General features: G+C 38.2%; 1 protein-coding gene across 4 annotated transcripts in view; it reads left to right on the top strand.

Annotated features, from left to right (window-relative positions):
- LOC126747344 (discoidin domain-containing receptor tyrosine kinase B-like) overlaps positions 1–13139 on the top strand; it is a 147348-nt gene that overhangs the window by 114173 nt on the left and 20036 nt on the right. For 3 of the 4 annotated variants that reach the window (XM_050455903.1, XM_050455904.1, XM_050455906.1), the window contains 4 exons: positions 8481–8731; positions 8888–9089; positions 9143–9286; positions 11554–11741. In XM_050455903.1, the coding sequence (XP_050311860.1) occupies positions 8481–8731; positions 8888–9089; positions 9143–9286; positions 11554–11741 (785 nt within the window). The remainder of the gene's footprint in view (positions 1–8480; positions 8732–8887; positions 9090–9142; positions 9287–11553; positions 11742–13139) is intronic. The other variant, XM_050455905.1, reaches the window with a different exon arrangement.

The following is a 13139-nucleotide window of genomic DNA, read 5'->3' as shown; positions in this document are numbered from 1 at the left end:
GGACCCGAATTTAAATTTAAAAATGTATGAAAAGGGACCTTGCTCCACTGAAGAAGAAGCAAGAAAAGCAAAAACGGTCTTGCTTGTTAACTCCGAAGATTTCTGGATAACACTTTTTAATCGGTTTTCTAACTTCTCGCGATTGCAACGAACTATTGCATTTATACATAGATTTGTAAATAATTGTAAAGGTAATGGTAAAAAATTTTATGGTGCTTTAGCTGTAACTGAATTAAAGGCTGCAGAAATTTTTATAGTAAAGCAAGTTCAACACCAAACGTTTTCAAAGGAAATCAGTGAACTAAAGTCAGAAGAAAGAAAAATTTCAAACAAGCAAGTCCTTAGGTTAAACCCCTTTATCGATACCTCCAATCTCATAAGGGTTGGAGGCAGATTATCCCAAGCACCCATATCATTTGATCAAAAATTTCCAATTTTATTGCCCTCAAAAAACCATGTTGTTGGACTCTTGCTGAAAAAAGAACACATTAGGTTAGGACATGCTGGTCCTCAAACGATATTGTCAAATATTCGTCTTAAATACTGGCCGCTAAATGGATTAAGAGAAATAAAAAAGATCTCTATAAACTGTTTACAATGCTATAAATTTAAGCTTAAAACAGGAGAACAAATTATGGCAGATCTCCCTAAATCCAGAGTTGTCCCTTCTAGACCGTTTTTAACAACAGGTGTCGATTTTGGAGGACCATTTATTATTAAATCGTCATCTCTTCGACGCGCCAAAATTGAAAAGGCGTATATCGCTTTATTTGTATGCATGGTCACTAAAGCTGTTCATTTGGAGCTAGTATCAAGTCTCTCTTCACAAGCATTTTTAGCATGCTTTAAACGTTTTATTTCAAGACGTGGATGCCCGGCAACAATTTTTAGTGACAATGGTACAAATTTCTCTGGTGCCAGCAATCAAATTAAAGAAGTTTATGACACGCTTAAGTCACAACAGACACAAGAGCAATTGACTGCATTTTTCTCATGCCATGAAATACAGTGGCAATTTATACCTCCTTTCTCTCCTCACTGGGGTGGTCTTTGGGAGGCAGCTATAAAAAGTACTAAACATCACTTACGAAGATTAATTGGAAACCAGAATTTAACCTTTGAAGATTTTTCCACTATTTTAGCACAAATTGAGGCTATTTTAAACTCCAGGCCACTTCTTCCCCTATCAGCTGATCCACTGGACTTAACTTGTCTTACCCCTGGACATTTTTTAGTTGGAAGTCCTCTCGTTTCGTACCCTGAGCCCAATGTCTCGTCAATTCCTGAAAACCGCTTAGATCGTTGGCAAAGGTTAAGTCAGATTCAACAATTCTTTTGGACTAGATGGACCAAAGAGTATCTCAACAATCTTCAGAATAGGCCTAAATGGATATCCCCAGTCCCCAATATTGAAACAAATGACCTTGTTCTTCTTAAAGATGAGAACACCAAACCTCTTGATTGGCCGTTGGCCAGAGTAGTAGACACTTTACCTAATAAAGATGGTAAAATACGCTTGGTAAAAATTAGGACTAAAAATGGAATATTTACTAGAAATATAACCAAATTATGCCCGTTGCCCAAATCTGATAGTAACTTAGTTTAACCATAGTATTTCTTGATAAGTTTTGTCTATAAGTTATAATGTATAATGTTTGTTGAAGGCAAAGCCTTCAAAAGGGGGGAGTATGTTAAAAGTTAATTTTAACAATTTATTTTATTTTATGATTTTATGGAATCGAAGTTTATGGTTGTCAAACGAATAATACCTTTTTTCTCAAGTAAATAATTTTTGCCTGAACCTTCTCCCAAATCCCAACATGTGTTTTTACCTACTTTTTAAGAAATGCCTTTGTTGCCAGTTTAGCTTAAGTGCACTTAAAAATCCATTTTTCTCCTTAAGTTCACTTAAGTGTTGGCCCCATGACACACGTGCATCCCACATTTTTTACCCAACATTTCACCCCGAGTCCCACGAGAAAAAATCAGTATTCACTCCGTCGCCGCAAAAAGAAGTACCTACTCTCGCGCCCCCGAAACACAAGGTTTCTTTCACCAGTGAAGGAATTCACAAAGCTTAAAGTACCGAGAAAATAAGTTAGTCAAGAGCAAGTTGGCGCAAGCAATTCCTCTCTCTCTCACTCTCTTCCGTTTAAGTATTTGTCTAAAGTTCATATATGTATACCTAATTGTTACGATAAAGTAGTTTAAGTTATGTAAAAAGGTCTATAGTGAATAAGTGTGCGTAAAGGTGGAAAACTGAACTGAAAGTGAGTGCAACGTTGTGAGTGCAACAGTGGTTGTCAATAGCTGCACAAACCAAGGTGACGTTAGTGCTAATGCCGTTCCTGGTTCCTGCTAAGTTCCTGCTATTGATCTTGTGATTCTGGAAGGCTGGTAACGTCAACTAATATTGTAAACCCTGGTAAATAACTAACTTCAACATTGTAAATCGTTCATTAGTCTATACCTGTTAATTATTACTAACCAAAAGGTACAATAAACCCTTATGTAATAGTAAATCACAACTGTGTAATTTATTGAACTGGACCTATGTCATCGAAGGGCTCGTCAATGCAGTAGCCGTTGCTCGAGCAGGTATAGGTAGGTTTTTTAAGAAACCCTAATCTATATTCAGGTGGTCTTGGAACGAGGCTTTTTTGTTGGAGAACTCGTGCCCCTGATCGACAAAGTATGACGGTGACTTTGGAAATTGGGAACTCTTGTAATCTCTATTTCTCTTATCTAGTCGATTTAAATATTAGAGAAAATAAAGTGAATGCCTTGTAAATCAATTTCCTCTTTGATTTCCCTAAATAAACTTAGGGCCGATATCCCCGCGGGGGGCGGTAAAAATGTTTTAAAACTACCCCGTTCCGACTCGGGTGTAATAAAGAGACAGATAACTCCTTCCATAGCCCGGTGAGTCGCGTCGTAAGACTTGTTACTCTTTTTAAAAAGTTGAACGAGGCCCCCTCCCGCCCGTTTGAGTTTTATCTTTCTAAAGTAAGTTGATCCCCTTTCGTCGGGAACTTCAAAGGTTGCCGGGAGATAATTTAAGCGAAAAGCGTGAAATCTCTTTGTGGCCGACGTTCTTTTGCCTATTTTTCCGTTCGGGGTGAGGAATATTAAGTTCTTCGGGCCTAACCGTTGGGCCCCCGGTGCGGTGGTGGTAACCCGACGCCGTATGAAAATTTTAAAAGGCCCCGTTGTAAATCTGGCTTAAAACGCTTCATAAATGGCATCTTCATTAAGTAAATTACGAAAAAGCTTCGCGCCGCTTTTATTCCACCTGCGTCCCCCGTCGCTTTCATACTCTCTGCCAAACATCTTCCGGATTATGTTTTGAATTTAGAGGATAATAATTATTTTATGTCTGGGGAGTCGAAATATATGGGGTTTGTTTCGAAATCCACGTCCTGGGTACGGGTTTTTTGAAGACTTCGAGGGCAGAAGGGTCTAAAGTAAAATCTAGACGAATTATTATGTGAATTGGTGACTGCAGTATTGCCCCCTATAGTTTTTAAACTCAATTACTACACCTCAAATATTTGTTAAAATTCTTCTAAAAAATCACTGTTTTTCGTCCGTAATATCCAATCTAATAGCACAGTTTTTGTATTAAATATTTATTAATATATAATTATATTAAATTTAAATTAACAAACTGTGTTATTAGGTTAGATATTAACGACGAAACCAGCTATTATTCATGTGTATTATTTTGGAAAACAATGATTTTAAAACAACAATTTCTTACTGGTAAGTTGTGTGGGGTGGGTGGGGGGGGTAAGGGTAAGGTTAATGAAATACTTCTTTTTTTTTGCAGAAAATAATTAAAATGTTAAAAAATGTATAGTTTATTATTTGTATTTACACTTTTCTTACATAACCATAAGGTTTTTGAGTAAAACGTGAAAAATACATTTTTTTTCATTGCTCGAAAACAAGGTTTATCGCCATAAAAATTGCAGTAGTTGTGCCATTTTTTATCGCATTTAAGTAGAAATTCAGTTTTTTTTTATTCTAGACAATTTTTTAGTATCTAGGTTTAAAAATACATTGGCTAACTAAAGGTATTTCGGTCATTCTCCACTAAAATTTATTTAACAAATATTAATCCGACATTTTCGGACATATAACATGTCCATCATCAGGGATAATAAATGAAGGGGTTCTGTCAATACATCTTATAGATATAGTGCCTCAGACAAGGTTAAAAGGTTAAAACGAATTAGGATACATGAGACCAAACATATACAAATAAAAAAAGTCAAGAAGACAAATTTGCTCAAAACTAAACAAGGACTTGAAAATTAAAATTTATTTTGGAAAAATACAGTGGCGTACTTTTTTTTATTAAATAATACTTACGATAAATCTCTTATAAATGCCGTTTTTTTTCTTTATACATCGAAAAATGCCCCCTGATGCATAAAACACATCTACAACTTAAAAAAAAATCTCATTCCAAAAATGTACATCTGGTGTATACAAAAAATAAACGTTTGTTGCGTGGAAGTCCATTTCTGTGTAGATTTGTAGCTGGTTTATTACTCTCTCATCTACGCTTCTCCCATTGGCATAAGTCGAAGTAGGATAGAAGTTACGGCACTTTTTTCCAACATTTTAAATTACGCCGCATCGGTTAAGCGCTGCTACTGCCCTAATATCCGAATGTCTCATCGTTTCGTAATAATCGGAAAACTTTAAATGAAAATCGGAATAACTGGAAAATCATGCCGGCAATAAACCGTGCTCACCGATACCGAAAAACTTTTATTACGTGTCAAACAAATAAATTAGATTTCGCAATCCGAATGAGGAACAATCCATTACCCGCCGATCCGGTTCAAAGTTCTACTCGCGTGCATTAAATTTGTAATTGTACCTCTCGCGAAACATAAAACCCGATTCGGGAAAAACCTGAGGGGAGAAAGAGAGAGAGAGAGAGAGGGAACACGTCCCGATCGAAAAGAATCAAAGGGAAAAAACCGGAGAGAGAAAAGGTGAGATTGTTGCTTAATGACGGGGAAAGAAAAGTTCGTTAAGTGAATAGTATCACGACCGATTTTTCGGTTTTATTTTTCATTAAGCCAGGTCGTGGCGATCGGGGCTTGAAATAGGAATCACAGAATTGAATTCTCAAACAAGTGGTATAACTTTAACCTAGACTAACGGGGAAAGAGCAACTGAGAGAGCAATACAGCAGCTACAAATCCACACAGAAATATTTCCTTTTGTTTGGCATTGGTGAGAAGAAGTAGAGGCATGAGAGAAGTATAGATACAAAAATTATAGATTTTTTATTACCTATAATTTTTTGCAAAAATGAACGTTTTTTATTAAACCTACCCTTGCCCCCCCACCCACCCCACACAACTTACCCGTAAGAAATTGTTTTCAAAAATCATTGTTTTCCAAATTAACATACGCATGAATAACAGCTCCTTGCATCATTAATATCTAATCTAATAACGCAGTTTGTTTATTTAAAATTGATTTAATTATGTAAATTTATATTAATAAATATTTAATACCAAAACACTGCTACTAGATTGGATAATATGGACAGAAAACGGTGATTTTTCAAAAGAATTTCTTACTGGGCAAATGTTTGGGGTGGGTGGGGGGATAAGGGTTTTGTTGATGAAAAACAATGTTTTTGCAGAAAATATATATTCAATATTTAATTTATTAACACTGTTTATTTAAATTTGGCATGATTTTATGTATAAATATTTAGTATAAAAACAGCGTAATTAGATTGGATAATATGGACAGAAAACGGTGATTTTTCAAAAGAATTTCTTACTGGGCAAATGTTTGGGGTGGGTGGGGATATAAGGGTTTTGTTGATGAAAAACAATGTTTTTGCAGAAAATATATATTCAATATTTAATTTATTAACACTGTTTATTTAAATTTTGTATGATTTTATATATAAATATTTAATATAAAAACATCGTAATTAGATTGGATAATATGGACGAAAAACGGTGATTTTTCAAAGGAATTTCTTACTGGGCAATTGTTTGGGGTGGGTGGGGATATAAGGGTTTTGTTGATGAAAAACAATGTTTTTGCAGAAAATATATATTCAATATTTAATTTATTAACACTGTTTATTTAAATTTTGTATGATTTTATATATAAATATTTAATATAAAAACATCGTAATTAGATTGGATAATATGGACGAAAAACGGTGATTTTTCAAAGGAATTTCTTACTGGGCAATTGTTTGGGGTGGGTGGGGGGATAAGGGTTATGTTGATAAAAAACAAGCCATACAGCAGCAATAAATCTACAGAAATGTTTCTTAATTTTACAAGAGCTTTCTGCCGCTTGGCCTTAGAGTCCTTCATTAACCTGGGACATGAGATCCCAAACAAATACGTTGCCTGGAAAAGCTGCGATAACTTTATCCCAGTTATACCTAGACTAATGGGGAAAAGTGACTAGGGGGATAATGTAGCAGCTACAAATCTACACAGAAATATTTCTTGATTTTACAAGAGCTTTCTGCCGCTTGGCCATTAACCTGGGACGTGAGATCCCAAACAAATACGTTGCCTGGAAAAGCTGCGATAACTTTATCCGAGTCATACCTAGACTAATGGGAGAAAAGTGACTGAGAGGACAATGTAGCAGCTACAAATCTACATAGAAATATTTGTTAATTTTATAAGAGCTTTCTGTCGCTTGACCTTCATTAACCTGGGACATGAGGTCCCAAACAAATTCGTTGCCTGAAAGAACTGCGATAACTTTGTCTCAGTTATATTGTGCAGACTAGTATAGAAAGAGTGACTATCGCGGTGCGTCGCTGAGCGGAACATAGGAAATCCCATGTAAATTTTAAGGGGGTCAATTATTGGCTTCCCTGTACATTTTACAGAAAAAATGTAAGATAACTTTTTGAAGAGACCAATCTGGCAAACCCTCGTGCAAAGTTTAAAAAAATTTTATTAAGCGAATCTTAAAATAAAAATATTCAATTAAATGTAATTGCAAAATTACTAAATTTTCGGTTCAGGTAAAACCAGACACCAGCCACCAGCAAACAATTTGTTATTGAGGTCAAATCTGACGTACAGCCGGATACAAGAAATGGTTTTTTTTTTACGGAATGGGCTTGGTGGGGAAATAAGCTGAAAACATTTCAGATACTGCTCTAAAACTGTTTCCCGCATAATGCCACATAATTATGACTATTTTTTCGTCGATTGAATAATTCATACTTCTTTTCAAATATCGACTGTCACTGATTTATTGACACTTTTCCTCACGTCAGTGACAATATTCATTTTACTGGTGCCCGTTTGGTTTTACCTGAAGCGAAAATTTGCTAATTTTGCAATTACATTTAATTGAATAATTCAAGATTTGACAGATTGGTCTTTTCAAAAAGTTATCTTACATTTTTTCTGTAAAATGTACAGGGAAGCCAATAATTAACCTCCTTAAAATTTACATGGGATTTCCTATGTTCCGCTCGGCTACGCACCACCCGGTAGATATAAAGCTATGAAATGATTTTTCTTGATCTCTTAAAAACTTCCTTGCCTTTGAAGTCTTCCCCGCGATAAATGAGCGAGAGCTAACCCAAAGTAAAAACCTCCCTAATAATCAACGTTGCACGTATTCGCTCTTGAAAAAACACCCTTTTTCCACCCGATAGCGATCCAACTGTGGAAACATTGAGGTAGTAACGAAACAATTCAATTGCGGGGCTCTGGCAAATAGCCCCGAGGCATCCGACATGCGGGAACTGGGGCCCCTCAAACACACACACACACATACAATGTGAGAGAGAGACACACACACGCTGCGCTGTTTGCCTTTCAAATTGAAGTTGTTGCGTGAGTAGAATCGCTCGCTCCAGGAACAATTAGCTGGGAAATTACGTCGTTTCAATGGCATCCGAAATGCTACTTGTGCCCCCGTGTTTGCTTTTACATTAGACGTGTCGAAATGCGGTATATTGTGTCGTTTTCAATGCGGAAACTGCCTGCCCGAGTGCAGAAATGATAAATTGCCCTTATTGTATATGCGACAGTCAGAGGGGACCCAGTCGATTTGTGTGTGCGTTTGTTTTCTCTGTTCAAGAGTGATTTTTTAGCTTAAAAGCTCCTCTCCCAGGCTAGTCAGCAAATCACTTTACAACCCCCTAGTTCTATTATTTCTAGCCTCTGGCAACGGTCCGTACGTCACATTTCCAGTTTTTACTCGTCCAAGCGACCCTCCCGAACTATTATATTAAGTGCGCCTTGAAACAACAAACCGCTAACCTAATTTAACGTACGAAGGTGGACAAGAGTTTCGAAACTGAGCCCGAGGGGGGCCGGCAACATGAAATAACAATAATTCCATTCCGGAGATGGCTTTAGTTAAGCTCACCCCCTTCGGTTATGACCTAATTACTTGTTGCCGCTCCCTCCCTCTTTTTACCTTAAGAGTTGGGTTTCTCTTTGCAGTCCTCCTGGCGAACAACTTGACGGTGGACGACCTGGAGAAGTACTACTTGCTCCCGGAGGATCCGGTGTCCACCACCGTCCCTAAGGGCGAAACCACCCATGCCAGGAAGGAAGTCACCCCCGCCACCAGCCCTACCAGCATAGGGCAGGCCTATATAGGGCTGATCACCGGGGTGATGGCCATGGTGATCCTCCTGGTGGTGTGCACGGTGTTCCTAATGGTGCGCCGCGGGAAGAAGAAGGTACATACGGTAATTGAGGCTTTTTATCACTTTTTCTTTTGAGGTTTTAGAGGCACCACGTAGTCTTCATATCATTTCATCACCACCACCAGTAGGTAAAACATGTTTTTTTTTCGGTCCTTGGAGCATTTCAGGGCAAACGTTAACATCCAATTGGTTCTATAGGTGGCGTTGCTGCACAAACATACCGCCTTGGTGTCCAGCAGTACCAAGCCCACTACGATCAATATGAAAGACTTGAAGACTCTGTCCACTCCGATAATTAATAACGGGCTGTCCAGGTCCAGGGTGTCAGTGAAGAGCAAAAGTGGGACTTTAACACCTGGGGATGGCACCGTTTTGAAGCAAAAGAAGTGCAACTTATACGGTGAGATAGTGAGACAATTATCCAGGGAATCTCTTAATGAAAACTCCTTCCAGGACACGTCAATGGCGAAGAGTCCGACAGCGAAAACTCTTCCGTTTACCATGAGCCTTACAAGCTACTGCCCAATGGTAAGCAAGAGTATGGCTGTCTACTGAAGAAGGACGTCATCACTTCGAGTAAAAGTGCCGACTATGCTGGTAAGTCCTCCTAATTAAAGAAATGTCCATAGTTTTCCTCGCACGGTGTATTTGCAATTTAAAACCGACCGCAAGGGAAAAGGGAGACGGAGAGAGTCTTTTGCATTTCCTTGCCACAATATAAACGATTTCATACGTGTGAGTTTTCCGGGGGGTAAATAAGACCTTATTTAGGAAAATTGTAAATTTACCGACGGCATTGGGGAAAATGAAACTTTTCTACGAGTTTCCTAGTGTTTTTCGTCGGGGAGTGAAAGACGCTTATTGTTTAAATGGGGCCACCCTATACGATATTTCATGGATATTTTTTTATATAATTTAATATACGTATGAAAGACTTATATGTGCCCTTTAAAATGAGGTATCACACTCTAGTTTTATACAGAAAGAGTAATATTGGTGTTTCTTGCTCAAGGTCTTATAAAAGTTCTTATTTGAATATACTCCCTATTACAAGAGTTTTAATTTTATTAGGAGGAAGCTTGGGAGGAATAATAAAAGAGTTGCAGAAGGCAATGTGTAACCATCAGCAAAAACTGTGGCCCTAGTGCCCACCAGATCTAGCGTCAATTGACTATAAAGAATCTACTGGAAGAATTTTGGTGTTATTGAGAAGTAGTTTTGTGGCAAAAAACTTATTAAAGTCGTTACCAAAAATTGTGGCCCTAGCGTTGGCAAGATCTGGCGTTATTGGACTTTTTCCTTAATTCGCTTTGATCTTTGCCGCCTAAATTCGATTAGGAACGCGAATTCCCAAGCAGCTTTTTTAATTATTTAAATCCAACTCCGTGAGGATAATCCATTCGATCAGTTTAATTTTCCCAAGCAAGTTATATATTTCTGGTCGTCATCTAAAAGTAATTAATCTATTTCATGTAGATTTTTTTAATATAGATATAAAAGACTCTTTAAAATGAGGTATCACACTCACTGATCTTTGCCGCCTAAGATCGATTGTAGAAAAAGAAAACAAAATATTCCCGAATGTCTAGTTCTCTGAAATTATCTAGTTCTTCCAGGCAGTTGAAGCTAGGGGTTGAGGGATACCTGGAAGGAAACAAGAACGTCCTGAACTGCTAAATTTGGCAAATTTTTTGTTTCTTTCAGGCAGTTGAAGGCAGGAGCTTCCGGGATACTTCAAATAAAAGTCCCAAGGGATCCCGGGACTCATTTGGAGTGCTTAACCTTACCAATTTCCGGATATCTTGTGGAATTTCTTAAAATTAAAGCTGAGAAACAGCATATTAAATCTCTTTCCAGGCAATTGAATCCAGAGGTTTCAGAGTTTCATTTCTAGTAAAGATGGTCAAGGAGACTTTAGTTTCCAATATCTCGACAACTAATGAGAATATTTTTATGAAATAAAAAGCCGATGATGATGCGTAACAGCCAGTTCAACTAATAATTCCAAACAAAGGCATTTTTTTCTTTATACTTTACAATATCGTTACATTACAGAGGAATCTTGAGGGGAGCTACAAAAATATTGCAAAAGGTAATAAAGTAGCATTAGCAAAAACTGTGGTTCTCGTGCTTACTAGCTCTAGCGTCAGTAGACTATAAAGAATTTAATTGAGGAATTTTGGTCTGTTTGAGAAGCAATTTTGTGGCAAAAAACTTCTTAAAGTCATCGGCAAAAGTTGTGGCCCTAGCGCCCTCCGTATCTGGCGTCAGTAGACTTTTCCTTTAAATCGCTTTGATCTTTGCCGCCTTAGATTGACTAAGAACGCGAATTCCCAAGCATCTTTTTCAATTACTTAAACCTACTCCCGTGAGGGTAATCCATTTGATAAATTTAATTTTCCCAAGCGGTTTATGTAGTTCTCGTCGTCATCTAAAAGTAATTAATCTGATTTCATAAACTGGAATTAATTTATTAGAGCAGGTAAATACCTACATGGGAACCGTTTAGGGTTGCCTTTTAGTCTAATTCACGTTTAGGGCCGCCCGGGGGGCGACGTATAAAGTACATTTCATATTTCCGGAAGGGCTCGAGAAGCGGCGGCTAATCTGGCTCCAGAATTTGCATTTAAATGTCGGAATTAATTGGTTTCTGGTCCACGACCGATTCCGTCTTTTGTTATATATGAAAAGAAACAATTCCCTTATTCACCTGACACATAAATATTAAAAGAGGGTGAAGAAAACATGAGCCCTTAAATCCTGAACAGCAAAAATGCCTTGTTGTCCGTCACGGTGGAAATTTATCGCTTTTCCTTGAGGAACGAAGGTTTTGCAGGTTCTTTTTTTGTTTTGTTTTGTTGCAGATTTCACTGGACCAAACGGGTTTCCCGAGGACCTGAAGTTTTCCTCGCCGTCGTTCTACAATTTGACGCCTCCCCCGCCTCCCACCTCCCGTCCCCCCACTTACGATCAGAACTTTCAAATCCCCAACGGCACCCCCAACGGGGTCATACATTCGGAAAACTACTACGCCGCCACCGATATTATTAAGGTAAGTTCATTAGTTTCGCCGTTATTGATTGATGAGGCCCGCAGATAAGAAACTTTCTCAGCCATATCGGGAAAATAGTTCTTTAGTAGGTCAAACTGTGATAACTTTGGAGTGAGGAGACCTGAACGCATGAAACTTGCAATGTTATTAGGTGACATTTTGGGGCTCTCTGCTTGATCATTTCTAGAAAAATAACCTAAAGCAGAAGTGCTAAAATAGACGTCTAGGGATGGCGTCCATTAAAACCGTTATAGACGACAACGGCGGCACCTGAGCGCCGCATTGGCTTTCCCGAGGGAGTGACGGTGCATCCAGGCATATTTTTATGGAGGCCTATTATGATTCCAGTTTAGGCCAGAGCACTCAAAAAATTGTGGTTTTTCAGGAAACTAAAGCAGGATTTTCCAGGCAATTTTAAGTTGGGTGATCACGTTCCCAATTGTCAATATTCGGTCCTGGTTGTATAAAAGTCAAATGAAGAGGGTTGGGGCAGAGATAAGTTGGAAATCCGGCTCGGAGGACCCCGACACACGTTTCCGATTAAATTTTTAAAATACGCCCCTGTACGTCCCTCATAAACCGATGAAATTTTAAATTACCTATAAAACGTTGACAGTTATCTTGGGCGGCGCAAAATAAACTGCATTCCCGAGCGGTATTTTCCAATATCTACTTTAACGTTGTGACTTTTCACCGGCCCCGGCAATTTCCTTCCAGTTTCTCTTATTCCCGTTTTATCCGGGAGATCCCGGGGGAACCGCGTGTACGGAAAGGTAACGCGCAACACGTTGGGAAACCTCTTCCCGGTGAATTGGGGCAAGAGTTTAGCTGTGGATCGGTCGTTTGTGAAGCACAAGTTGATCCAGAGTCAGAGTCAGATCCAGGCAACGAATTTGTTTGGGATCTCACGTTCCAGGGTTAGGAAAAGACTCCACGGTCAAACGGCAGAAGGCTCTTGTAAAATCAAGAAGTATTTCTATGGGGATTTGTAGCTACCCAAGCAACACATCTAATTTTGGTTTTGGTATATTTATCAAAACCGTGTATATCATTATATTAATTGCCTGAGAAAAAAATGCTTTTTAACTGGCGTACTTTTTTTTTTATTAATTTATTAATTATATTTATGATAAATCCCTTATGGACGCCAGTGGTAAAAATTCATTTTTTTCTTTGTACTTCATTCAACGACTTTCGTTAACTATCGTGTGTTGCTTGGGTACTATATTGCTCTCCCAGTCACTCTACCCCCATTGGTCTAGGTTCAACTGGGATAAAGTTATGGTACATTTTCCAGGCAACGAATTTGTTTGGAATCCCAAGGATAAATGACAAAAACCCTCTGTAAAATCAAGTTCAATGTGTGAATTTGTAAGTGCAGTATTACTCTCCCAGTCA

This window comes from Anthonomus grandis, chromosome 19 (genome assembly GCF_022605725.1).
Source record: "Anthonomus grandis grandis chromosome 19, icAntGran1.3, whole genome shotgun sequence".
In the NCBI taxonomy this organism is placed as follows: Eukaryota; Metazoa; Arthropoda; class Insecta; order Coleoptera; family Curculionidae; genus Anthonomus; species Anthonomus grandis.
This window is presented reverse-complemented; position numbering and strand designations above follow the sequence as displayed.